Source organism: Leptidea sinapis, chromosome 8 (assembly GCF_905404315.1).
Source record: "Leptidea sinapis chromosome 8, ilLepSina1.1, whole genome shotgun sequence".
NCBI classification, from domain to species: domain Eukaryota; kingdom Metazoa; phylum Arthropoda; class Insecta; order Lepidoptera; family Pieridae; genus Leptidea; species Leptidea sinapis.
The window spans coordinates 14,706,900-14,734,771 of NC_066272.1; the positions used below are offsets into that span (position 1 = coordinate 14,706,900).

Consider the following 27,872-nt stretch of genomic DNA (forward strand, 5'->3'; position numbering starts at 1 on the left):
ATGACCACAGAACTTCTGTGTTTTGTTTGTATGAGAGTATAACCAAAGTACAAGTAGTTTAACTCACAAAAATACTAAACAAGGAAACTTCATAGGAGAGAGCGGTCAAAAATAACAATCTATTTCTTTTAACAGACTATGAAAATAGTTATAAAACGGTCAAATTGCACTTGTTTCCCTTTTTAATTTTATTCGTCACAATTTTAAAACAAATTTTTACTTGATTTTTTTGAAATATTTTAAACTTTATTATGAATCAAATAATCTCTAAGATTTAGTATAAAACATACTCTGTCTAAGTTTTTCCCACATCTTACACTGACTAGTGTATAACAGACAGACCACGTCAACTAAATGTCAATGCCTGCTACTGTCAACCGGAAGATTTATTACGTTGTTTACATAAAATATTCTCTTTGTTATGCTTCATTGAAAGTTCGAAATCGAATGGCGTTGGAGGTGCAATGCGGTGTTTCCACGGAAACGTAAAGACGGGAATAAATTATGACGGAAACTTGTATCAAAACTTAAAACCATGATATTTTATTGAAACGCGTATGTAGATTCTCTAATACAACGCGGTGATTAATTTTATTAAATATTTAATTTTAAATAGTTATGTTACGTAGAGTTAATTTTTACTCAATATGTATTGCCTTTGGTCTAAGTATATTATTAATTCTTGCTGGAAGTCGATATACCGATAATAATTATTACCGTCCGTCCCCTGAAAGTCGAAGTATCGTTGAAGTGAATCTACCACAGTTAACTTCTTCAAGTTCAAATTATGATACAGAAGCCACAATCGAGAAGATATTTGAAAAAACAAGAGCGAAAATTCAAATGGAAATGAAAAATTATAACTACTCATTTTCCGGTGTGTCAAAACTTGAGGATTTACTGATGGAGTCGAATGGACAACCCATAAGAAGTATTATCATATCAACTTGGAGGTCTGGGACCACCTTCCTTGGAGAAGTGCTTAACTCAGTGCCTGGTAATTTTTATCACTATGAACCGTTATTGAAATACGATATAATACAAATAAGAGGTGCTCCACATGCTGATAATGCTTTAAAAATGCTGAAGAAGATGATGTTGTGTGACTTCAGTGAAATGGATGATTACTTTAAATATGGCAAGACTCATTTACACCAGTTTAGTCACAACACCAGACTGTGGGACCACTGTAAATTTAAGAAGGATTTATGTCTGGACGCTCAGTTTACGTCTAGCTTCTGTAAGCTGTTTCCATTTCAGAGTATGAAAGTTGTAAGAGTGAGATTACGCCTTATCAAACAATTACTGGAGGATAAAGAGTGAGTATTCAGAAAATTATAACGGCTAATGAAATGGGTCTAAGTAATCTAATTTAAAAGAGCACTACAAAATCTTTCTAAGGCCCATATTAGCACATAAGTAAAACAAACTGATATATTATTTTATGGTATTCTAATGAATACTAGATAATTTTAAATTAGCTGTATATGATGCCCTAACAGAGAAAATCATAAGAAAATACTTGATTGATGCCTAGAACGTAAATTTAAAAGCTATTCATGTATTGTGTGCCATTTGTGCTAATCAGCGGGTCTTAAATTTTAATATATTTATTATTTTAAACTTAAACAGGATCTAAATGGGGAAATGGACCACCAATGGCTTGCTTTCTGTCAGAAACAAAGTATTGAATCCAATAGATATTAACAAAATAAAATTATTTTATTTATATTAAAATTTTCTCCATATTTATTTTAATAGTGTCTCCAGTGACACATTGGCCTCCTGATTCTTACATACTTTCCTTCCCTTTGTCTATTATTTTGCAGAAGGCAGAAAAAAAAGTTTCTTAATGTTAATAATTAATTACAAAAACAGGTCTTGTACACCTCTATTTCAAAATACTCTAGTGTATCATTAGACAGTTTCCTTTTTAGTAACGTAGTCTATGAAAAAAAAACACTTTATGCATATTTGTCTCCGATATGATTAAAATTCTCTTGACCCCAATTCTTACAGCTTGTTGTCAGTCTAGTAATTGAAATTTATAACATAATTGATTTGACCCACAAGTATGTATTGGTTGATGTACATTTATTTAAATTTATGTTAAATTTTTATTTTCATTGTCTTAGGCTGGCATGTTATTATAACAATTGGCTGTGAAATAAAGCTGTTGAATAAAAGAGAAATAGTTTCTCTTTCCTTTAATAGCTTCATACATGGACAACTCTTTCAATGGTAAAAAATATATTTATGTACCCATTCCTCAAAAATAAATTTATTATGGGGCTGGTGACTGTCAACAATACTGCTCTTTTTTTTTATGTAAAAAAGAACGAGTGTATGGCTCATCCGGTGTTAAGTGATAACTGCCACCCACATTCTCTTGCAATACCAGAAGAATCAGTTGTGCATGTGTTTTTTTGAAGGTACCCATGTCATATTGTCCTGATAACTTAAAGCTTATTCCACAGTTCTGTTGTACATGGAAGAAAGTACCTTAAAAACCACACTGTGGAATAATGCAGCACATGCAGATGGTGAGGGTGATATCCTAATCTGTGGCGTGTTGTGCAAAGGTGGAATTCAGCAGCAGGAATGAGGCGAAACACCTCTACGGAACACTCTCTGTGATAAATGCATCACTAATACTGTCTATAAGATCATATCCCATAAAAATAAAATTAATTAAATGGAAATAATGAAAATTAATTTCAGAATATTCTGAATTCTTTAATAGAAATGTTACCAAAATGTATAACAATACAATTTTTCTAGGCTTAATATTAAAGTAATGCTATTAGTGAGAGACCCCCGAGGAGTGATGCAATCGAGGCAGCATAGAAACTTCTGCCAACCGGCCCCAGATTGTTGGGAACCTGAGTTACTGTGCGCAGATATGGTCAGTGATTATGTCGCTGCTGGACGGCTCTTGCAAAAGTATCCTGATCGACTCATGTGAGTATTAATTTAAGATTTAATTATCTTAACAGGAGTATGACTCATTTTATCTCATTTCTGTCTCCAACACTGTGGTGAATTAATTCGTTCTGATGTGTCGCTTTAATCTATTGTATCATGTATGTTATTTTACCAATTTGGATAAGACTACATTTCTCAATGATTTTAGGTCGTGTGTCATGCATACCTTAGAGAAATAACGAGTAAACCTTAAAATAGTATAAATCCTGACATATTCATTTGAGGATTAGTTTCAGACAAATATCTTAGTAGCAAAAAAACTCTATAATATGTGTAGTGTTTTTGTTTCTCTAATTTCCTACCGTAGGACCTATTTCTGTTTTAGAGTACTGTGTTTGTTTAGCTTAGCTTACCTTAAGTTACTATGAAAAATTCAGACTCATAAAAATCTTAATATGCCATTTCATATTGAATAATTCAAACTTTTATTATTTCATTTTAGGCCATTATTCCGTACGTAATATTACAGATATCAAAAAACTTTGAACTGATATCGAAAGTAGGTACATTACACTATTATTAATAACTTTTTAAAAATCAAACGAGAAGTATCCAAAATTGTGATATTAAATACTTCCATACATTTAGTATGAGATTAATAAAAATGTCATTGTATCACACAACAATGACGTCACTTTGAATACAAAATTTTGTACTTAATAAGACCTAAAAATTATTCATTTAAAATATAGTTTCTATTATTAGGTTAATAAACTGTTTCCTTTAATATTAGTACAAAGCTAAAATAACCTTTCTACTAATAGCATACGAAATATATGAGAGTGTTAAATATAAAAATTTTTGATGCTTCTCGTTTGATTTTTAAAAAGTTATTGATGCCATTTTACTGATTAGGTAACGTACTTTCGATAAAGTTCAAAGTTTTTTCATACCTGTTGAAGTTACGGAATTATCGCCTGGCCACACTTAACGATTCGATACATCCTATATATGAGAGATACTTTGTACCTACACTTGATCACGGACTAAATATTGAGTTGCCGTCTTAAAACACGGTCCCTAATATCGAAAGCCGTATTTACAAATACTTTGCTAATGATGAAGATGCTTGCGACTCAACAGCTTTCAAGTGATTTCCACTCTCAACACGAGAGCGCGGAATGAAATATGAATGGATCTTTGACGCCTCCGGCAGTCTTGACATAATTCACAAGGGCTCCTTGATACCTATCGGGTACAGTCTTTCCGATCAGATATGTCACATTTACTATAGCAAAGTTTTACGTATTTGCATTATTTGAATTGGCGAAGTGCAAATCCTATGAATACTCCTTTCACTTGATATACTTTTAAAAGAGCATTGCCATCAAAAACATAACTTGTTAAAAATATCAAGTCTCACAATTCAGTTCTTCTACCGTAAAAGTTGTGAGATCTACTAATATGGATCAGACTACATTTCTCTTTATTTTTAGAAAAAAATACAAATTTTTATAAAATTATGTAATAATAATAACTGCTTAGATTCTGCCCATCATTTTTTCTTTTATTAGATTCGTATTGCGTAATTCTTAAAAATCCCTTAAATGCACATGAGCAGGAGAATTATATTACATGGACGGAATTGAGAATCTAAACCAATCTCAAATTCACTGGAACACACCAAAAAATTATCAAAATTGGTCCAGCCGTTTAGGAGGCAGTTCAATTGTGAATCTAATCCATTCTCGAAGCCACCTGAAGACACACACCAATCTCAAATTCACTGGAACACACAAAAAAAATCATCAAAATCGGTCCAGCCGTTTAGGAGGTAGTTCAATTGTGAATCTAAACATTATCGAATCCACCTGAAGACACAAAGAAAGTTTCATTATTATCGGTCCAGCTGTTTAGGAGAAGTTCAGTTACAATAGATATATATGCATTGGGTTGCCACAGTTAATATATTGATTTCCTTAAACTTCTCCCTGAGTGACATCCTAGGGGCGATCGAACGTTTCTGCAGCACATGCCTACAGAATTTCGTCATAATATTACGCTATTCTTCTTCTTCTTATGCCTCTCCACCGCTGGAGGTTGGCCGTCAGCTCAGCGAATTTTTCGCGGTCTTGCGCCAAGCGAAATAGTATTTCTACGCTGGCGATCTTCGTCCATTCCCGGATGTTACAACAAGGTCTTTTTCCTCTACTTTGCCCATCATTATTAGTTGCAGCATTTGGTATTTCTCGTGTCTCAAGACGTAACTCAAATATTTAACTTTTCTCTTCTGGCGACGAGCTGAAGTACTCTAACGTTCAAGAATTTCTGTGTCCAGCTGATACTTATATAACACTATAAAAGTAGCTAACATATTATAGTATATTTGAACTTGTAAAATCCTCTGCAATAAAAAAAAAACAACGAATCTCACATACTCTTAGTATAGAGTAGGGATATAGAGTTGAGGTTAATATTTTCAGTTTTTTTGATCGATTGGACGATAATAATAACCAGCCAAGGCTCAATAACTGAAAACCTTTGAAGACAAAGTTTTTCAACCAGTGTGTGTTGCCAGTGATGACTTACGGTATGCAGACGTGGTCGCTAACTATGGGCCTGATGAGAAAGCTCATGTTCGCTCAGAGGGCAATGGAGAGGGCTATGCTCGGAGTCTCCCTACGAGATCAAAAATGAGGAGATCCGTAGGAGAAACAAAGTCACCAACATAGGCTAAATGATTGCGAAACTGAAGTGGCAGTGGGCAGGGAATGACGACCACATACCGGAAGATTCAGTGTTGGTAGGCCCCCCATAAGATGATGCTGCGCAAGATCGCCGGAAAACGTTGGATGAGGGTAGCGCAGGACCGATCGTCTTGAACATCTTTGGGGGAGGCTTTTGTCCAACAGTGGACGTCTTCCGGCCGATATGATGAACGCTCAGTAAGGATGATTTAAAAAATTCTGTTGTATTTCTCGTGCGTGTATATTTTTTCGAATGGATGATAGATTCTTACTCGAATAATCTAACATTTAAATAGGAAACTACTTCGTATTTTAATTTTTATCATGATAACCGCGTTGAATGCTACAATAGTGTTATCATTTTTATCTAAAACTACGAAATACAGCCGTATCTGTAATCAAATACATCTGGCATTACATGTATGAAATAATATGTGCTAAAATCGCTATCGCCCCACTGTATTAATGATAGTCAATGACGTTCTCTACAGATTTAAGGACACATCATTCACAGTCTGATAACGTAGATTGAAAAGTGTGCTTTAAGACAAAGTAAGCACATATTTCTCCTTAGTCGTGTGTCAGCTGTCTTTGTCTACAACAATACATTTAAAAAATACACTGTAATACAATAATTAAAAAAAACTGGGCGTCATTAATAGAGCACGGCAATACTTCAAGCCGGCCCACATACTAGCGCTCTACAAAGCGCAGGTCCGGCCACACATGGAGTATTGCTGTCATCTCTGGTCTGGCGCACCTCAGTATCAGCTCGATCCATTTGACCGCGTGCAGAGCAGCTCGAATTGTCGGGGACCCAGTGCTCTGTGAACGGCTGGATCACTTGGCGTTGCGTAGAGACGTCGCTTCATTGTGTGTCTTCTACCGCATTTATCACGGGGAGTGTTCTGAAGAGCTGTTTAACCGGATTCCTGCCGCCGAATTCCACCTTCGTACGACACGCCACAAGTTAGGATATCATCCCCACCATCTGGGTGTGTGGCGGTCCTCCACAGTGCGGTTTTCAAGGAGCTTTCTTCCACGTACTGCAAAGCTGTGGAATGAGCTTCCTTGTGCGGTCTTTCCGGGACGATACGACATTGGTACCTTCAAAAAAAGCGCGTACACCTTCCTTAAAGGCCGGCAACGCTCTTGTGATTCCTCTGGTGTTGCAGGAGAATGTGGGCGGCGGTGATCACTTAACACCATAAAAAAAACTGTATTATTCAAATACATAGTTTATTATGTATGTTGTTGTTTGTCTTACGGGTGTTTAATTTTTTCTCATTCAATTATTATTCGACATTGTGGCTAGATCTTATAGGTTAGCCAAGTGTATAAATGGTTCAACATACTAAAATACATTATTATAAGTACGCTTTACTTAGTCTAGTCGGATTATTTGCCTAGAACCTGTTTTACCCACTTAACGGTCTTAAAGCCTTGCACAAGTTAGTGAATTCTGGCGTAATTCTAATCAACTGTCGATGTGTTGTGTAAAGATTCGTGTGCTTTATAAATAAAGCTTAAAGCTATTTTTTTAAGAAAACGATGCTTTTGAATACTCGTACGCCATTTTTGAATATTACACAATACAAAACAAACATTCGCGTACATTTATATTGCGGCAAAGCGTGCACTGCCACAGTATAACAATTTCATACAGTAGTGCTTTTGAAGCGGTGGTGCCTAGCTACTCCGTAGGTATTGCGATACACAAGGATTATAACAAATTATAAAAAAATGCGAAATGTCGTCAAGTGACGCAGTGCTCTGTGAACGGCTGGATCAATTGGCGTTGCGTAGAGACGTCGCTTCATAGAGTCTCTACCGCATTTATAACGGGGAGTGTTCCGAAGAGCTGTTTCAGCTGATTCGCCGAATTAAATCCTCGCACGAAACGCCACAAATTAAGATATCACCCCCACCATCTGGATGTATGGCGGTGTCTGCTGTGAATGAGCTTCCTTGTGCGGTGTTTTCGGGACGGTACGACATGGGTACCTTCAAAAAAGCCGGCAACGCTCCTGTGATTCTTCAGCTGTTGCAAGAGAATGTGGGGAAAGATTAAAAGATATTTATTTTACCCGTACAAGTGCCACTTGGGTATGTCAAAAAAAATAGAAATTGATCTCTAATGAGTTTACCTATTGCACAGTTAATGGCAAATCTTAATGTCTACTGGGAAAAGAACTGCAAAAAAAACCAGCACAACAAAAACAATGGGCGGCGGGAATAACACCAAGTGACCCGTACACTGTTTTGTCCTCCTTTTCCATAAAAAACTGATTGAACTGTTCACAGAGCACTGGATCGCCAATCATTCTGGCGCCTCTGCGTTAGGGCTAGAATGTGGGCGTTTTCTATCTGCCTTGCTCTATTTATGACCTCAGTTTCATAATAAACCCCCATTAATAAACAATTTAAACTAAAACGGGAAAGACATGGCCGTGATAGATATAGGTATTCTATACTTCACTAATTGATAGCTGTTGTCCACCAAAGAAAAAAACGCGAAGCACTTTATACAATATGTTTCCGTAATTGAATATTGGTGTTGTTTTATCAGTAACTTAATGCGTTGTTATTATCGGATATTATAGTGTGGTTATATCTATACAACATCGCAATAATAGCAAGCTAGAAATGTGCTTGAAATTATCTTGTAGTAAATCACTCGGCAGTTCTCGTTCACGCTAAGTTTGTCTGCACCATTATATCACAGAACAAGAGTACTAGTAGTGTAGAAGGTTCACTAAGTATCGCATTTTAAAGAAATATCTACTTAATGTGCACGCCAATAAGATTCATTTTAAGTCATACTCAGACAGCAATTTTTGGTACATTATAAAAAGTATATTGGTATTTTAAAACTTTTATTACGTCACCTCGTATGTTTTCGGTCATCAAGCTCATTCCAGCCGGCTGCGGAATAGCACCCCTATTTTAATAATTAGTTTAATCATTAATTTCAACTACTGCTCCATTCAGGTTGGCTGAAGAGTCTAGGGCGCCTGATTTACGCTGCCGTTATCGGGAAGGAACGTGGGTTCGAACCCCATAGATTTCAAAGTTTTTTTATTGCATTATATTTTTATTTTATGAATAAGTAATGTACAATACATAATACATATGGGCCTAATAAAACAGCCCTTGCTTGGTCAGCGAGCAATGCAGAGGGCTATCCTTGTAGTTTTCTTACGAGAGCGAATCAGAAATGAGGAGATCCGTAGGAAAACCAAAAGCACCAACATAGCCCAAACGATTGCGAAACTGAAGTGGCAGTGGGCAGGGCACATACGAGCTATGTGCCCTGCGGTCAGATGGCCGGTGGGGCAGTAAAGTCCTCGAATGGCGACCACGTACCGGAAGACGCAGTGTTAGTAGGCCACAAGATAGGCCGATGTTCTCTGGTGAAGATCGCCGGAATAGATTGGATGAGGGCAGCGCAGGACCGATTGTCGTGGAGATCTTTGGGGGAGGCTTTTCTCCAGCATCTCCGACGTCTTCCGGCTGATATGATGATGATTAATTGTATTAATACAATTAAATTCGTTTTTTCTTCTTTCTTATATGTTATTTTGGTAAAGAAAAGATTCACTAGCACCGTGTTTTCATAAAATCACACAATTGCTTTTTTTACTTTTTAAGAATTTGTTGATAGCCATTGAAAATGTATTTAATATAAATATATTATGTAGAAAGTCCGTAGCTAGGTACTACTCAACATTTAATTTAACGGTTAAAAGCAAAAGCAATCATATAATATCGTAAACTGTTAAATAAATATAAATGAATAACTGTAACTATTTGAAATTGGATCTTAGAAATACATTTGATACGTCCTTTACGTACATTTTTTGCGGGCTTTGAATTTTTTTGATGATTCAAGATGGATTAAAACTGCATAGGTGTGGTATAATCCCTTTTACCCCAATACCAGGTAAAATGCTTAGCAAGTATGCAAAATCGAAATAATGCGTTGTTTTGTAGAATAACGTTTACTTTAGAATAGAATAGAATAGAAACACTTTATTAACAATAAAAACACACACCTTGAATTTACAGTATAAATCTTAAAGTAAAAAATTAAAGTAAATGTAACAAACATTATTAAAATATAAACAAAAAAATTAAATAAACTGTGCGGCGCGTGATTCCCTGCTAAAAGGAGCTGACTCAGTATATTGTTGGTCAGTGCAGAAGACATCAACACAACACTGGTTTTCAGCAGCCCCTCGTGACATTTGGAGTAAACAGCTGTTGTAGTTTTCCCATTGAAAATAAATATAATTATAAATAAATAATTATAATTAACATTAAATCATATTATAATTATCATACTTAGTACCCCGCCTACTTAATACAGTCAATCCTGAAATAAGAAACAAGATAAATACAAAAAATATTAAAACTAAATTAAAGTTATTCTTTTTAAACGTACTGTATATTGGTCATAACTTTATGTCTTGAGTTGCCTTTCGTTGTCGAAGCCATGATTAGTGCGTAGTGTGATGTGCTATCCGCAATTGAGTACTTAACTATTCGTTATAAAGTTGAGTATTGTTTACTAATTAATATATCTAAACAGACGGTCATTCAAAAATTCAATACATTGCGGTGGCAGGCCATGCGACTCACCCGTGCTAGAATAAGTACTGTTGTTGTTGTACCTACATTAATTTTTTCGTTTGTATTGTACCTATATTATTAAATTGTGTATTTATAAGTCAATATTAATGTTTATTGTAATTGTAATCGATAATAGTATTTCTTCTAACATGCCGGACAAACCTCTGTGGTTTTTGGCCTGTTATATAATAATAAATTGTAATTCTATTTTTCATAATAAAACAAAAAAAAAATATTATAGGTAGGTAAACATAATACTTGTATTATAGGTGGCACAAGGTACATTAGTATAAAAAATTAGATATAGATAATATATTGGTAAACATTAAATATACATAATAAATACACAGAATTGTGTTAGTTTATAAGATACATTGCATATCAAGGTTATTAATTATATAATCAATGTAAAATAGTTTTTTTTATATTTTTATCTAAAATTTTGAATATTTTTTAATTGTCTAATTGGTGGCGGTAAATTATTCCAACACTAGCTCTGTATCGAAAACTACCCCTGAACGCTGTTGAATGATGCCGGGGCAATGCTAATATCTGCGAGGCAGATCTAGTTTTTATATTACTTGCACTGCGTTGCCCTAGCCATTCAAGTTTATTAAACAGGTAAAGAGGTGTTTTATTATGGACTATACCGAAAAGTAATGTTGCTAAATGCAGACTCCTTTGACCTACCATATGGAGTAATGTGCTGCCTGGGCGGAATATTCCAACAGAATCGAGCGCACGCATTTTGCACTCGTTAGATGGAACATTTTGTTTTGTATAGTAATCTTGGCCCATACACCACGTCACAGTAATTGAGCTTTGATAGTACAAGTGTTTCACATAATTCCAAGTTCTGTACTTAGATATTTCCGAATCTAGTAAATAACTTTAAGTCTATAAAAACAAGTTGATATTACTCGGCTTATATATTTTTCGAAACGCATGTTTTCGTCAATTATTAAACCTAAGTTTCGCGCCTCGTGGACCCGATCAATGTTCGTGTTTTTGTTCATCACCTTCGGATTGTACTGCTCAGTCGTTTTCACAGACTTAGGGGTGCCAAGAATTATAATTTTTTTGTGTTATTGTATTATTTTCATAAGGTATCTTACAACCTTGCCTTCAATAATAATGAGTAAATAACCACAGCTTCTGTGATTCTCATAAACATATTTTACTTTGACAAACATGTTTTTAAATAATAAATCAATAATTATAATAAGCTTAATAAAACAATGGTGTTGATAAAACAACGAGCACTAAAGCAACACGGTTATAAACAGAATGCGCTGATCAGCTGAGAAGACTGGCCAAATTCGAATACAATAATCGCCGTCCTTTGTGGCGTGACCTCGATTTGAGGCTACTTTCACGACACACTTTTTTTTACGACAGTAAGGGAGGAAACCAGCAGGACGTTCAGCCTATGGTAATTGATACGTCCTGCCCATTACAATGCAGTGCCGCTCAGGATTCTTAAATAAACCAATAATTCTGAGCGGCACTACAATAATTGTCACCTTGAGACATATGATGCTAAGTTTCATTTGCCCAGTAATTTCACTAGCAACGGCGCCCTTCAGACTGAAACACAATAATGCTTACACATTACTGCTTCACGGCAAAAAAAGGCGTCGTTGTTGTACCCATAATCTAGAATTTGGATTACGAGTAATTGATTTGGTCGGTCCCTCTTGTATGAGAACGACCCCGCGATCTTTTTCCTTCGGTATTTCCAACCGCAATTATTTTATCCAAACTTTCGTGGCCTTTGCGCATTGTGTGGCCAAAATACGGAAGAATACGTTGTCTGCATATGTTGGACAAGCGAGTTTTTCGGAGCTAGTTCAGTATCGATGCATTGGTGCGTTTCGAAGTAAAAATCTTCTTCTTCGTCGTCTCTTCACTGCTGAGGATCGTGATTCCGTAGACTGTCAACAGCACGTCTCCACCGGTTACGGTCGGTGACCTGCTGCAGTGCTACATTGACAGGGACATATGGAGAGCATAATTAACCGCCAGCTCTTGGTATACCTTGAGGGTCACCAGTTGATCAACGACCGGCAGTACGGCTTTCGCCATGGTCGGTCGACTGGCGATCTTCTGGTATACCTAACACACAGATGGGCGGCGGCTATTGAAAGCAAGGGGGAAGGCCTGGCAGTTGGTCTGGATATAGCGAAGGCCTTTGATCGTGTATGGCACAAGGCGCTCCTCGCAAAACTTCCATCATTTGGGCTTCCCGAGAGCTTATGCAAGTGGACCTCCAGCTTCCTCACTGGGCGCAGCATACAGGTCGTTATCGACGGTTATTGCTCGAATCCCAAGCCCGTGAACGCTGGAGTGCCCCAAGGCTGTGTGCTATCTCCCACGCTGTTTCTTCTGCATATCAATGATATGTTGGACACCGCCAACATGCATTGCTATGCAGACGACAGCACTGGTGATGCCGTATACACGGGCCATGCAGGTCTCTCTCGGGAAAACGTCGACCAGTGCCGGGTGTAACTTGTGTCTTCTATCGAGTCCTCTCTCGAGAAGGTCGCGGAATGGGGTAAGTTGAACCTTGTCCAGTTTAACCCCCAGAAGACTCAAGTTTGCGCGTTTACCACTAAAAAAACCCCATTTGCCGTATCACCGCTCTTCGAGAACACTTCCCTTAAAGCCTCGCCTAGTATCGGAATACTGGGTCTCGAAATCTCGAGCAATTGCCAATTCCGTGGCCATCTGGAGGGCAAAGCCAAACTGGCTTCAAAGAAACTGGGCGTCATAAATAGAGCACGGCAATACTTCAAGCCGGCCCACATTCTAGCGCTCTACAAAGCGCAGGTCCGGCCTCACATGGAGTATTGCTGTCATCTCTGGTCTGGCGCACCCCAGTATCAGCTCGATCCATTTGACCGCGTGCAACGCAGAGCAGCTCGAATTGTCGGGGACCCAGTACTCTGTGAACGGCTGGATCACTTGGCGTTGCGTAGAGACGTCGCTTCATTGTGTGTCTTCTACCGCATTTATCACGGGGAGTGTTCCGAAGAGCTGTTCAACCTGATTCTTGCCGCCGAATTTCACCTTCGCACGACACGCCACAAGTTACGATATCATCCCCACCATCTGGATGTGTGGCGGTCCTCCACAGTGCGGTTTTCAAGGAGCTTTCTTCCTCGTACCACGAAGCTGTGGAATGAGCTTCCCTGTGCGGTGTTTCCGGGACGATACGACATGGGTACCTTCAAGAAAAGCGCGTACACCTTCCTTAAAGGCCGGCAACGCTCTTGTGATTCCTCTGGTGTTGCAGGAGAGTGTGGGCGGCGGTGATCACTTAACACCAGTGACCCGTACGCTCGTTTGTCCTCCTATTCCATAAAAAAAAAAAAAAGGGACATCCAAATGTTCGGACATCTGATACGGCCATCTTTTCGGAGTTCGGCCTATCGGTCTTTTCGCCTCTACCTTCCCTGTCACCATCGGTCTTTCGAAACTATCTTCGCTTCTGCGAGCAATGTGCCCGAAATAGTTCAGTATTCTTCGTAGGCAAACCTGACACATAATAAAGTAATTTGCTGAAAATTGATATGTAAAAATTGATATACGTAATAAACGTTATAGATTGAACAGATTGTGTTCACACCTGGCTGCGGAGAGGTTGCGGCCAATTGCGCAACGGACACATAGCTTTAGAAGTTGTCTGGATGTAATATATCTGTGAAGCGATGTATAATTTCACATAATAATAAGTAATTGATTTTTATTCGATATGTCAAACAAATTATTATTATTAAATATACAAGGGGATTAATTCTATATGGCAACAGCCAACCTTATACCCTCTCAATTATATAAGACAGACAAAGACATTATGTACTCGACATAATCACAAAAAATACAATTTTGAACTTTACTATGGTGTGTATAATTTTAATAAACTGCAACATTGGTGTTCCGAAGGGGCCCCTAAGGAATATATTTCACTGGGACACCACGATGGCGCTACAAGTCGCGCAACCGTGGTGTCCGTAATCTACCAAACTAGACACCATACTGACACCAAAGTCATGACGCGTCCTAGCTGGTCGCGCCAGCAAATTGGTTGCGCAACCAAACGGACACTAGGTGTGTAACTCTCATAATAGAGCTGTTTACATTTACAGTCGTTCCCAATATATTATCGACAGATAGAGGTAAATAACTACCTTCTACTGTCAGTAATTAGCTGTCAATAATCTGAAGCTGTCCAATATACCAGATAAGTCTTTCTTATCCCCTTATATTGGGACGCGCGAATTACAATTTCCATACAAACTTCTGTCGTTGGTAAGCTATACGTCGTCCCATTGACAGACAGCGTGTACGGATAAGGTGAGTTACCGTTGATAAGTTTATTGGGATAGAAAAGTCAACGATAGTTAAGATATTTATCTCAAGTAAGAGATAGACTGTATATTGGGAACGGCCGTTAGTTGGTAGCGGCGACTGGTTGCGGTACTGTGGTGTCCCGGTGAAATATAACCCTCACCGTCAATCTCACCCTGAAAGAAAATTAACAATTGCTATCATTCACTTAATAACGCACTTTAAAGAAATAGCTACTTAAAATGCACGCTAATAAGATTCATTTTATGTCATACTCAGTCGGCAATTTTCGGTTCATAATAAAAAGTATATTGGTATTTTTAATATGAAACTTTTAAACATCACCTCGAATGTTTTAGTCCATCTATCGCATTCTAGCCGGCCGCGGCCGAGGAGTCTAAGGCGCCAGACATAAGCTGTAGTTCCCGTGAGATGACGTGGGTTCGAACCCCATACGTTTTAAGCTAAGTTCATATGGCCGCGCGGCACCGCGCGCCGACGCGCGATGTGAGAGTTCACATGACAGGGTATATACGAGCGCCAGTCTGGCATTAACATTGATATACAATGGACGTGGAGGAGGCAATTTGCTTGTGGATTTTATATAGAAGACTGAGACGTCGCAGAAGACGACAAAGGCGATACTGGGTGCATCCAATATTAAGTGACAGACTTTCTTCAAGCCTGTTTGTCACCTTATACCCTAAGTTGAGGTTACATGAAGAAATTTTTTTTAATTATTTCCGTATGTCAGTTGCAACCTTTGATTTTTTATACGATTTCATTGAAAATGATTTAAAATCCAGTGAAAATGCTGTAAGATATTGCATATCACCAAAAGAAAAACTCATTGTAACATTGCGGTAAGTTAACTGTTTATTAATCATAATCACAGTAAAAATTATAAAAAATAAGAAATTATGAGCGAGGCTTCTTGGCAAATTAACTTTTAGTTTAATTGAACAGATCTAATTCTTGAGAATCTTCGTATGACGGGTCACAAGTAACATCACCCGGGGGTGATGTTGCTTGCGATGAACTTGTGGGAGGTGAAGTGTATGAACTAGTTGTATAGCCATATTGTGTTGATTCTCTATCAGAGTACTGCATTGGGTTGCTATATTGAGAACTTTGAAATGAAGCATGATAGTTTCTGGGTGGTCGTTGTGAGCTATATGAAGTAGACGGGTAGTTAAAATCTTCAAGTGGCTGTGCTCGTGTAGCTTGGTATCGTTCTAATAAATTATAAATTTCAATTTTCAGTTTTAAACGCCGGTTTTCAGGAACTTTTTTTATTTCCCTAACCAATGAAAGACAAAATAATTTATCTTCATCGTCATCTTTCTTTTCTGCTGCATTATTATTTCGAGTATTTATGCTTTGTTGTAAAAGATTTGCAAAATGTTCATCGGCAGGGTGAAGTTTGAATTTTTTCCGGGGCACATTTTCTGTTGAAGCTTGAACGCCGCTGCTGTTAACTGCACTATCCAAATCAGGATTCTCTGTAACTTCCGCAACATCAAGGCTGTTGTCAGTTTTTCGTTTCTGGACAACTTGTTTAAGAAATGACAATCTTTGGAAATACGAAAATGAAGATGGTGTTGATGCTGAGGAACCAGACTTCAAATGTTTTGTTTTCTTAAGTTCTTTTACATAGGCATCTCGTAAATTTTTCCATTTTTTTTGCAAAATCGATCCTAGAAAGTAAATAATTAATTATTAGTTTTCATTGCAAAACTATTGAAAAATGTTGTACGATACGGGTGCATAAAGAGTCCTTATGACCTACTCGTACTTTATGCAAATTGTACTTTGTGCACTTTAGGCTCACGTGCCACACTGTAAACACTCGCTATGAATGTGTTTTCTTTGTAGCACTTATTCAGTAAAGATTTCCTTAAAAGAAATAGACATAGACATAGAATTAGGAATAGGAATAGGAGTAGGAATAGGAGTAAGTAGGGGTAGGAATAGGTATGGGAATAGGAATTTGACGAGGAATAGGAGTAGGAATAGAAATGGAATATTTATCGTGGCACGTGAGCATATGCACTTTATGCTCGCGTGCCACACTGTAAACACTCGCTATGCTTGTGTTTTCACTGTAGCACTTATTCGGTAAAGATCTACTTTATGCACGTGTATCTTAAATAACTATTATGTTACAGGTACCTAGCAACTGGTTCTTCATTTGCAGAGTTACAATATGGTTATAAAATTGGCAAGTCTACGATATCGGGTATAATTAAGCAAGTGTGCCAAGTTTTTTGGAGAAATTTAAAAACTTTGGTCATGAGTCCACCAACAAAAGAAATCTGGACACAAATATCTATACAATTTGAAAATAAAGCATATTTTCCAAATTGTGTTGGAGCGTTGGACGGCAAACACGTTCGTTTAATACAGCCACCAGAATCAGGATCAATGTATTACAATTATAAACACTTTTTCTCATTAGTTTTAATGGCTTTATGTGATGCTAACTATTGCTTCATATGGATAGACGTTGGAGCTTACGGAAAAGACAGTGATTCGGGTGTTTTCAAGGAAACGTCATTATTCAAAAAACTCTCAGAAAATTCGTTGAACTTACCAGAGCCTAGATCTATCACAAATAATGAGAGCGATGCATTTAAACTACCATACGTAATTGTAGCTGACGAGGCTTTCGCTATGACTAAAAATTTGATGAGACCCTATGGTGGTAAAATGTTGTCAAAAGAAAAAAAAATATTTAACTACCGCCTTTCTTTAGCACGAAGGTATGTCGAATGTACATTTGGCATAATGTGTAACAAGTGGCGTATCTTACACCGGCCAATAGACGTGAAGATAGATTTTGCTGTTGATATCGTCAAAGCTATTTGTGTTTTACATAACTTGGTAAGGATGAGAGATGGTATAAATCAGGATGATATGATCAATCCAGCGCCATTACCTAATGTGAATCCAACTAACAGTGGACGAGCAATCCATGAAGTAGATAATATTCGAACTAAATTCACAAATTATTTTGTTACTGAAGGTAAATTAGATTGGCAAGATAAAATGGTGTAATAGGTGATGATTTTATAAAACTTATTTTAAATAAATAAAACTAATTAAAAAACAACTTACCCAAATTTTTCTTTTTTTCTTCGGAATCATCATTTTTGCAAAAAATTAAAACTAGTTCTTCCCAAGACCTTCTTTTTAATATTTTATTTGAATAATCCTTAGAGTTAAGATTCCAAATCGCATCTCTTTTTTCGATTTCGTCGATAAGCAAATCGATAGGCACAATGTCATCTTCGGTACTCATTGCATCGATCTATGTGTCTTTCCGTCTCAAGGCGCGCGGATCAACTGAACAGGTCGATACAGGTTTGAAATACTTGGGCCGCGCGGCAGCGCGCGGTTCTAGATCTTGCGCGCGGGTCAGAGCGCGCCGCGCGTTGGCGTGCGGTACCGCGCGGTAATGTAGACGATAATTATCGTTTATATTGATCTTGTGCCGCGCGGTTCGTAGTTCCGCGCGGTACCGCGCGGCCATATGAACTTAGCCTTAGTTGTTTCATAATACAAAATGTATATTGGCATCACGGACGAGAAAAAAAAGGACTCCGCGCCGTGATATTAGCAAGTGAAGCACCGTTATGCTAGTGTGTGTGCGTGTGGTATCGGGGCATACTAGTTACACAATTTTTTCTCCCTTAAATAATCATATATGCCCACAAATACTTATAAAGTATTGTTTTTACACTTTTTCACAACGCACGGCGGCATTTTTAAAATATTTTATTGAGACGCAAACTGATCTGTCACAGACGATGACAATTCTCATAATGGTTGCCTATCGGCCTGTAGTAGTGTAAGTGTGTGCGTAGGGCTATTGATCGGCTTGTTTTGGTGCTACACTGTTATGTAAGGTGACACGGAGTCCTTATTTTTTACTAGTCAGTGTTTATCTTATATAATCATCAAAGTTATTTAAACATAAAACTGAAAATATTTGTTCACATGATCTCTTTCTTGACTTAAAGAATCCAATACCATCAGAAATAAATTTGATAATCTGTAGGATCGTGTTCATAATGATTATGTTATAAATATAATACGGCCGTGATTTCGAATATTTTGTAGATAACTTCATTTATTTCAAATTCAAATATGTTTATTCAAAATTGGATATGATATCACTTATTGAAAGTCAAAAAACTATATAACAGACCTGTCTGAGGCATACTTTTTCTAATAGGTACCCGTAATGCTCAGGAGAAGAATGGGTGCAAGAAACTCAGCGGGCTTTTGTTTTTCATAAAAATATGCTTAAAATGTAATATCGTACAATAAAACTTACTCCTAAGGGCCCTAATCTGTGGTATCATTACGACAGTCATTTTTTATGTTATAGTAACATTTACCACACAAACATTTTTTAACAATTCTTTTGATTTCGTAATGCATTTGTTTTGAAAATTTTCTGGGATCTTGTTGTAAATGCAAAATACATCGCCCCACAAAAGACCTACTAACTCGATTTAGCCGATTGTAGTAGTAGGTATTATAAGTTTCTATATTCCTATTTTTACTGACTTTTTTATTTTCATCGAATGCAGTTATTAATTTTGGCGTTCTACTTTCTGTGCTCTTAGAAGTACCCACTTCTTTAAACGCCTCGCGTCGGCCGTGGATTGTCAGTTGGCGGTACTTGGCGTGGCGCCAAAACCCATTTCTTTTGTTCTCTATTCAAAATTAAAATGTAATACTTTCTGCTTTAAACGTTTGTGGGCTTTTTTACTCATAATAGCGCCGAGGCATAATATCGTCAACCGCATAATATAAAAAGTATGAAACATTATAATTATGATGACCTTTATAAGTTGAAATGGTCATATTCGGGTCAAGATTCATATAATGTTCGGTGCTAATAAACATCTATGCAATTTGTTTGAAGCGATGTTATTGGGAATCTTTTATGTATAATTAACACTGTGGCTACATAATCTTCACCTTTCGCGGTACAGTGCTCAGACCTTGATAAATCCAAGCCTAGATTCGAGTTAAATTATTAAAACTTCCGTGAGACATTATAACTTTATTTTTTTTAACACTACTTTATTCATGCTTTATCGCTGTCCGTGGAGTGGATTGAGAGGTATGAGATGGGACGTTATCGCTAATAAACTCCACTAACCCTGTTGAAGGACCTGACCTGATGAGGAAGTAAAGTAAACGCGTAAAGCCGTGTTAATAAATAAATTCAAGTTCAGACAATTGAGTGTTGTTTGTTTGACAGGTCTTTTGCGGACGGACGAACTAGATGAAAAAAGTGACAGCATACAATAAGAGTAAATTATGAGATTGGTAAAGCAGCGACTTGCTTTGTCAGATGGCTCATGGGGTGGCAAAGACAAATAGACAAAAAGTTTTTAGTTTTTTTAATCCAACGGTATAGGCATAAATTGAACGCTCCCTTTTCGTATGCATGAGTACCACTTCCACTGCATGAGTTATGATATCCTTTATATTATTATATCAACAAGCTTTTACCAGCGACTTCGTCCGCGTTGAATAGTCCTTTAGGATACTTTTCAAATATTACACATACAAACTGCTATTTGCTCTTCTATGATACAGCGCATATAGCTTGTATTTGTGGATAGTCTCTTTAATATTTCCCTGTGAACTTTAAGCTTATTATTTCATCAGTTTATAAATTATTTCTTATCAAGTACCTAAATTGTCTAAATACAGTCCCATGGTTTTATCTTCGATAATGACGAATTTATATACAAACTGCCATCCCCTATTTCAACCCCCGCATTTATTTTTTTTTACAATAAAAGGTAGCCTTTGTCCTTTTTCAAGTTCTAGTCTATATCAGTGCTAAATTTGATCAAAATCGGTTCTGCGGCTTAGGCTTGAAAGCATAACAAAAACACATTCACATTTATAATATAACTAGCCGTTCCCGCCCACTTCGCTGTGCGATTTTAAAAGGAAGAAACGTTGGAAAACGAAACAGGAGTAGCCATAAACCAGAATAAGGATAAATTTCGCATCGAATGGTGGTAGTTTAATGTCGATCGATCAGTGGTTTTGGCCTAAATCAATAACCATTCTCGTTATATATATAGATTAGCTGACCCAGCAAACGTTGTATTGCCATTGTTCTCGTTCGGTGAAGACTTAGACGTGGTTTAAATTGTGCGCACGCGTTCGGCGCGTCGCTTCGCTTGAGCCGACCAAAGATATACCGTTGGTATACTGAAGTCTAGAAGTGGAATTAAACATTAGTTTATCATCATTATTTATGATGCTATGTTCTCTGAAAGAAAAACCTGTTCACCTAACACGTCAAAGAAATCTGAACCCGCCCTAGAATCGATAGAGACCCTTACAGCGGATATGAACTCTCAATTCAAAAAACAATTTACTTCCAAGTTCGACGAACTTAAGATGAAGATCGCGGCGCGGGATGCAGCAAATGAAATAAAATTTCAAGAACTCGTAGTACATAGATACATGTACATGTGTAATTAACTTATTTTATTTATTAATTATTGTTTTCATAATTTTTTCTATGGTGTTTTATTTTGTTATAAACTTACCGTGCGCGATGCGTTGTAACTTGCGCGTCATAGCACTACAGTCGTGGGCTTCTTTTAAGCACGTGTGCATTGTACCTCGACAATATGCGAAATCCTGTCGCTTCACATATTCACATATCACTATATTCACTAATTAAAATACTACCTGTTGATTTAAAAGCCAAATTCCAAATAGCAATAGATTTTTATTTTAACGATAGTTTGAAAGTTACTATAAAAAATAAATATAACTCCAGAAGCGTCAGGGGGGGAAAGTTAATGGTTCCAAAGATTAAAAATTACTCCGGCAAAAGATTGAATGAATATGTGGTGCCAGTCATATACAACGAGATAGCGTGGCTGAGGAGTGTTCCCAAACTAAATAAAAATGTAGTTAAATTTAAGATGAAAAATGCGCTGTTGAATAGCATTGAATAACTCTCACTGAATGTTGTTCAATGTTATTCAACAATGCTATAGGCTAATATAGTATATAGATTTAGTAAATGTTTTCTTTTGTCTAATTTTAATAATTCTAATAATGTTTAGTTGTAAGTCCTAATAGTTTAGATTAAAGTAAGTAGTAGTTAAGTATGTACACATAATTAAATGTTTTTTAAGCGCATTAACTTGCCAACAAACTGTTGAAGTTTGGCAAAAATATTAATATGTTAAAAGTGTACTTATTTCATTTAAAATAAGATTTAATAAAAAACAAACATTGACTGTCTGGCATTCTATAACCACGCGTTGTGCGAGAAACAGGCGCCCCACAGGCACTTTGTGGAATCAATTACAGGCTGCGGTTTTCCCGAACTGATACGACTCAGGCACCTTCAAGCATACAATCTTAGATCATTTATACGTCTAGATAAACTGTGACAGCTGTGATAACGTTTGAAAAAAAATTGAGGTTGACTGTTAACCTCTATTTTAAACAATGCACGCACACTAACTCAAAGTGACATACAAATCGTGAGTGTAAGACGAAGCTTGTCACACACACTAAAGTAATATTCCTTTCCTGCTTTCATCGGTTGTCTAGCAGTAAGAGGCTCTATCTAGGCATACAATTTACCTTAAAGGCCGGCACTGTATCATTTGACTCCTGATTTTGCGAATGCCCATGGGCGGTTGCCACGTCCATTTTCCTTCTATTATGTAAAATATGAAAGAAGTGGTGGGCAAAGGTAGCTAATTTCGCGTGGATTTCGACTAAATACACTCAAAAATAAATTTCTGATTAATACATATTTTGTCCACAGTGTGCAACGTTACGAAGAGTTAGCGTTATCGCCGAACGCCACCACACACCAACTGCTCAGGTTTCTGGGCATCAGCCCCACATCGTCTGTGGAAGATTTCCTCCTCACCCATACGAACGTGGAAGTGTCAGGAGTAAGCTCCACGTTTCGAGTCTCTCGTGAAGTGCCTTTTAAGTGGAAGAACACTCTGGACTTCAATTATGTGGAAGATATTCAGGTATTGTTTTATTGTATAGCAGTAGTCTCCAAACTTTTTGTCTCCATGGTGTACAGCAAATGGTTCAACTATTTGCTGTGTTTCGTTTTGGGAACAACCTTTTTATGATAATAAGGGACGAGACGAGCAGGACGTTCAGCTGATGGTATTTGATACGCCCTGCCCATTACAATGCAGTGCTGCTGAGGATTCTTGAAAAACCCAATATTTCTGAGCGGCACTACAATTGCGCTCGTCACCTTTGTCGTTAAGTCTCATTTGCCCAGTAAATTTCACTAGCTAAGGCATCTTCAGACCGAAACACAGTAATAGTATAGTTTACACATTACTGCTTCACGGCAGAAATAGGCGTAGTTGTTGTACCCATTATCTAGCTGGCCTCCTGTGCAATGGGAGGCCATTGGTAAAAAATCTTGTGGGGGCCTCCCTCTTCCTTTATTACAAAATTTTCAAAAATACTTTATACGAACTCATGAACTTTTGACGTTTCGAAACGTTAAACGAATTTGGAAATAATTTAGTTAATTATTTTACTTTATTGAAGTATACACTAAGCATTGTTAAATTTATAGCTACTATATACAGGTAAATAAATATTTGGATTATTTTTAGCCAGTCCAAATGAGATCACCCATTATTCTTTTCGCTGATGAAGGTAGGTTTCTTTGCTAGTCGTCGTAGACTTTTGGGGAGAAATTACGCCTTTGGTAATGCGTGATCAAAACAAGTCCTGATTCTGTCTGTTGTCATGACTGTGATGTAAATGCATCCTGTTAATATCCAGGCTTCCCATCACCACGTAATTCCTTCCCTTTGATCGCATACAATGATGAGCGACTAGAATCATCGACGATCCTCCTCTACTATTGGCTTGGCTTGATTCTGCGGTTTTTAAGATATTTTCTTCCACATACAACCAAGCTGTGAATTAGCTTGCTTGTACGGGACGATAGGACGATACGACATGGGTACCTTAAAAAGAGTGCATACACTTTTCTAAAGGGCCGGCAACTCTCTGGTGTTGCAGGAGAATATGGGCAGCGGTGATCACTTAACATCATCATTTGTCCTCTCTTCCATAAAAAATATTTGCATCTTCTAACAACTTCTTCTGTTGGAAAAAATATGACCTTATATGCGACCCACACTATATTGATCTTTGACATTCTACAGCGAAAGAAGACACTTGTTGCGGGGTGTGTGTCAGTTGCCGACTGTACTATTCCTGAACCAATACGACTTAGGGACCGTTAAGCCAAGAGCATATCTCCACTGAAGGTATGCTCTTGGCTTGAATAATAATATTGATAAAGCGATTTTTATACCCTTAATGGATTATTATTCCAAAAATTTTTAGTTAAATGTCTATAATGTGAAAAAAAGATTCACTTTTAACGTGCTTTCATAAAACCACACAAGTCTTTTATTTAATTCACTCTCTTGATCCCTGGTGTTGCACAAGTGAACCATAGATGGATAGAAGTGGGCCATAAATTAGTTCTGTCACGTACTCCCACAGTTCATTTGATTACTTGTCACTTAAAATCGTAATATAAAATATTCTTTAAACACTGAAACAATAATTGTAATAGCTTAAAGTATACCAAAGTAAAATAACAAGGTAATTTACATTAATGTTCGTAATTAAATGTGAATTATGTATTTAATATGAAGGTTACTAACATTAGCAAAAAATATAATATAATTACATCTTTTTATACGTAAAAATTCAACTTCCGTATGTTTGTGGCTCAAATCTCAGAAAGTAGTTCATGTATCAATGTGAAGTTTTCCTTATCAAAATGCTTTCACATGGAGCTGTTTCAATTGCTATCCACACTCACGGCCTTTGTCCACTAAGATCCATTGAAAAGATCCATTGATGGATCTTTTTCCACTTTTATGTCCACTTTGATCCATTAATCAAGACTGATGTACATAGTGGATTTTTAAGCACAAATGAGTGTTAAAAAATCCATTGCACATGTAAGGGTGGTGATATACAAAACTCAAACTATATTGCTACAATCTATCAGAACCTTGCACCATTAGAAGAAAAGCAAGCTAGCAAATTGCATTTTTCAAATTATTAGTATTATCACCAACAAAAATACAAATTTTAATAAACGGTTTTAAGCAGTGGTTTCACATATAACAAGAATACGGCCTGCAACTACCATGCAGTTTTATAGCGTTAAAAACTCTAGGAGAAGACGAACAGCTCAAATCTATGCCTTTATTCACCACTATTAAACCGAAATTATAAACATAAACACATGTATTGGGCACTTGAAAGAAAAATTGACGAAATACACTGGCGGAGACATTTAAGTATAAAATATGCAAATAAACACAAAAATATATGTAACGTGGAAAAAGATCCATCAATGGATCTTTTCAATGGATCTTAGTGGACAAAGGCCACTCACGCAGGTTTTCTGTGCGAGTGTGGTAATTAATCCGGACAAGGATGTCATAGGACGGCAGCGTGACTCTCCCATAGAGAAAGCCCGAAGTCGCCTATTAAGACACCCTTTTGGGTCTGGGACTCCTCTATTATTTTCACGCCCCGGGAAACCATAGGCAACAATTAAAAAAAACCTAGATGCCGAAATTCATAGTGGTCGCAAGGCAAGTAAAGGTACATACAGTTATATTTTAAACGATCGTAGAACCCTTCACGTTCGACTTGCATTTGACCGGTTTTATTCCACTTTAAAGTGCGATAACCGATAAATCTATACTATTTCCTTAGAAAAATTATACGATTTGTTTTTTTTGAAGTGATAACCAATCACTTCTGGGATTAATTACACAAATTAAATTTATAAACAAAATTTATGAACGACGCGGGACTCGAACGGTTGGCTCAGTGGAAGAGCGCTCGCACGGAACGCGAGAGATCGCGGGTTGTACTGTTCCACTCTCAGGTTTTGGCTCTATCTACAGGATCTACTTTACAGTTGATAACCTGCTCCACCCAAACATTTGCATATTAGGATTGATTTTGAGTTCGATGATTTACTTGAGATTTCGCTCTTTCAAATTTAAACCATATGTTATTTTTAATGTAATATGGTAAAAAATGGAATACTGGAATTAATTACACAAATTAAATTTACAAGCGAAATTTTTGGGACTCGAACCCGCGACCTCTCGCGTTCGAGCCAAAACGTTCGAGTCCCGCATTGTTCATGAATTTTGTTTGAAACCTTGAAAAAAATATGTTTACAATGTAATATTGTACAATTAAACTTATTATTTAATAGCCTGAGGGTGGTCGTTCCATTTCCAATCCCAAAGTGGTATCATTGGGAAAGTAATTTCATAGATTTCTCTTTTCATGTTGCTGTATAGTGTATACGCTCATATATTGCAACACATAGGTTATGTGGTGTCAACATCCACAAAGTCAGGGGACCAAGGTGTTAGCTTGGTCCCGTGACTGGGGACTTGGATTGAAATAGTACCATACTACTTGCATTGCCTTCGCATGTACCTATCGTATCCTCGTGGAGGTAAATTTATCTTATCTTTATATATTAAACATTCTAATAATATTTGTGATGTAATCTGTTCTATCGCGTTGGTTTTCCCAATGGATAAAATATTCTAAACCTAACTCATACCTTCGAAATAAATACTGAACCGGCCGGCAAAAGAGGTATTCCTGAGCGGCACTGCATTGTAATGGGAAGGGCGTACCAATTACCATCCGCTAAACGTCGTGCTCGTCTCGTCCCTTATTTTCATTAAAAAAAAATGCCTAGTTGTGGCCTGTTCCATAAAAAAGCGCGATTTTTACGTCGAAAGCGGTATGACTTTCTAGTAATTCCGTAAATTAATAGTATTTTCAATACTTTTATTAAGATTCTTATATATTTATTACAATGAAGCCGGAAGCTATCGTTGCTCGCGTTTTTTGTTTGTCTTCCGAGTCGCGCGGTTGGCGGGCGGACCAAGCAACGGCCAACTTGAGTTGCTCGACGCGCTCGCGACCCTTATGTATTGATCGTCACTTTCGTAAATCACTCCATCTATGATGCTAAATGCTCGGAGTTTCACTGTGAGATCGAATCAGAAATGAGGACATCCAGAGTCACTGACAAAGTCCAAATGATTGCGAAACTGAAATGGTAGTGGGAAGGGCACATAGTTTGACGGACAGATTGCCGTTGGGGCAGTAAACTCCTCGAATGGCGACCACATACCGGAAGGACTGATCGTCGTAGAAATCTTTGGTAAAAGAAAGAAAGAAATATAATTTATTCTGCAACTTTAAAGTAGGTATACAAGCAGACTTATTTATTTATTTATATGAACATGCAGAATTGGAGTTCACCTCAGCATAATACTGTTCATACCCACAGGTGATATGATCAGCGCTGGTCTTCCGAAGAATCCCAGGTGGTCTAGCGAATTGTCAAACTACTTAAAGGTTATCTATATATATATATAAGGCGTAGAGACTTGAAATTTGGTAGGAATATTCCTTTCGTCGAGTATAGGTCAGCTAAGAACCGATTTTACACAATTCCACCCGCAAGAGTTTTTTTTTATTATGAACAGGACAACGTCTGTCGGGTCAGCTAGTACATATATGAAGGGTTACCATTCTCAAATAATAATATCACAATAAAAAGTAATACCTAACAACAAAACAAAAATTACATAAAATTTCGTGACCTGACCTAATTCAATAATTAGTAATATAATTAGGAATACTAAAATAGAAATGCTAAAATAATAATTACAAGTGGTACTCACTTCACTGGCGTGATTGAATGAGTTCTAATTCTGCTGATATTAATAAGAATCTCTCTAAAAAGAACTCATGACAATAACAGGTTCTTTAATTTATTTTTAAATGGAACTAGTAATAGAGTTTCCTGTACTTTTTTTTCTTTGTTGGAGGCCTTTGTCCAGCAGTGGACCTCTTCCGGCTGATCATGATGATGATGCAAAATCGCAATTTTATATAATATAATCTCTAATATTTCTTTGTAATCCAAATTTTTTACCGTTCATTTTTATCTCATGATTTTTTTTATGGTATATATAATTAATTCTTTAGGGTTTAGCGTGTCAATATTTGTATGTCAAGGATGATTAGATTTTTTAAGTATTTTAATAATTATATGTGGGCAATGAATGCCTCATA

At 37.0% G+C, this 27,872-nt stretch overlaps 3 protein-coding genes across 3 annotated transcripts in view; 2 read left to right on the forward strand and 1 right to left on the reverse strand.

The window, feature by feature from the left end:
* The first annotated feature begins 456 nt into the window (after window positions 1-456).
* Window positions 457-27,872, forward strand: part of LOC126965705 (carbohydrate sulfotransferase 3-like) — a 41,705-nt gene continuing 14,289 nt past the window's right edge. The window contains exons 1-3 of the mRNA XM_050809447.1: window positions 457-1,319; window positions 2,782-2,961; window positions 22,495-22,711. Of these exons, the coding sequence (XP_050665404.1) occupies window positions 619-1,319; window positions 2,782-2,961; window positions 22,495-22,711 (1,098 nt within the window). The 5' untranslated portion in view covers window positions 457-618. The remainder of the gene's footprint in view (window positions 1,320-2,781; window positions 2,962-22,494; window positions 22,712-27,872) is intronic.
* On the forward strand, window positions 15,119-17,769 carry LOC126965707 (uncharacterized). The gene is made up of 2 exons (XM_050809454.1): window positions 15,119-15,520; window positions 16,826-17,769. Exons 1-2 carry the CDS (start codon window positions 15,225-15,227, stop codon window positions 17,712-17,714), a joined length of 1,185 nt encoding a protein of 394 aa, XP_050665411.1. The 5' UTR covers window positions 15,119-15,224; the 3' UTR covers window positions 17,715-17,769.
* LOC126965723 (uncharacterized) lies at window positions 15,508-18,190 on the reverse strand. The gene is made up of 2 exons (XM_050809476.1): window positions 17,775-18,190; window positions 15,508-16,354 (listed from the first exon to the last, which is right to left on the reverse strand). Exons 1-2 carry the CDS (start codon window positions 17,956-17,958, stop codon window positions 15,612-15,614), a joined length of 927 nt encoding a protein of 308 aa, XP_050665433.1. The 5' UTR covers window positions 17,959-18,190; the 3' UTR covers window positions 15,508-15,611.

Coding starts and splice junctions, on each gene's coding strand:
- LOC126965707 (XM_050809454.1), top strand. CDS start 15,225: ATGGACGTGGAGGAGGCAATTTGCTTGTGGATTTTATATAGAAGACTG. Junction 15,521..16,825: donor AAACTCATTGTAACATTGCG/GTAAGTTAACTG, acceptor ATTATGTTACAG/GTACCTAGCAACTGGTTCTT.
- LOC126965723 (XM_050809476.1), bottom strand. CDS start 17,958: ATGAGTACCGAAGATGACATTGTGCCTATCGATTTGCTTATCGACGAA. Junction 16,355..17,774: donor AGAAAAAAAGAAAAATTTGG/GTAAGTTGTTTT, acceptor TTTACTTTCTAG/GATCGATTTTGCAAAAAAAA.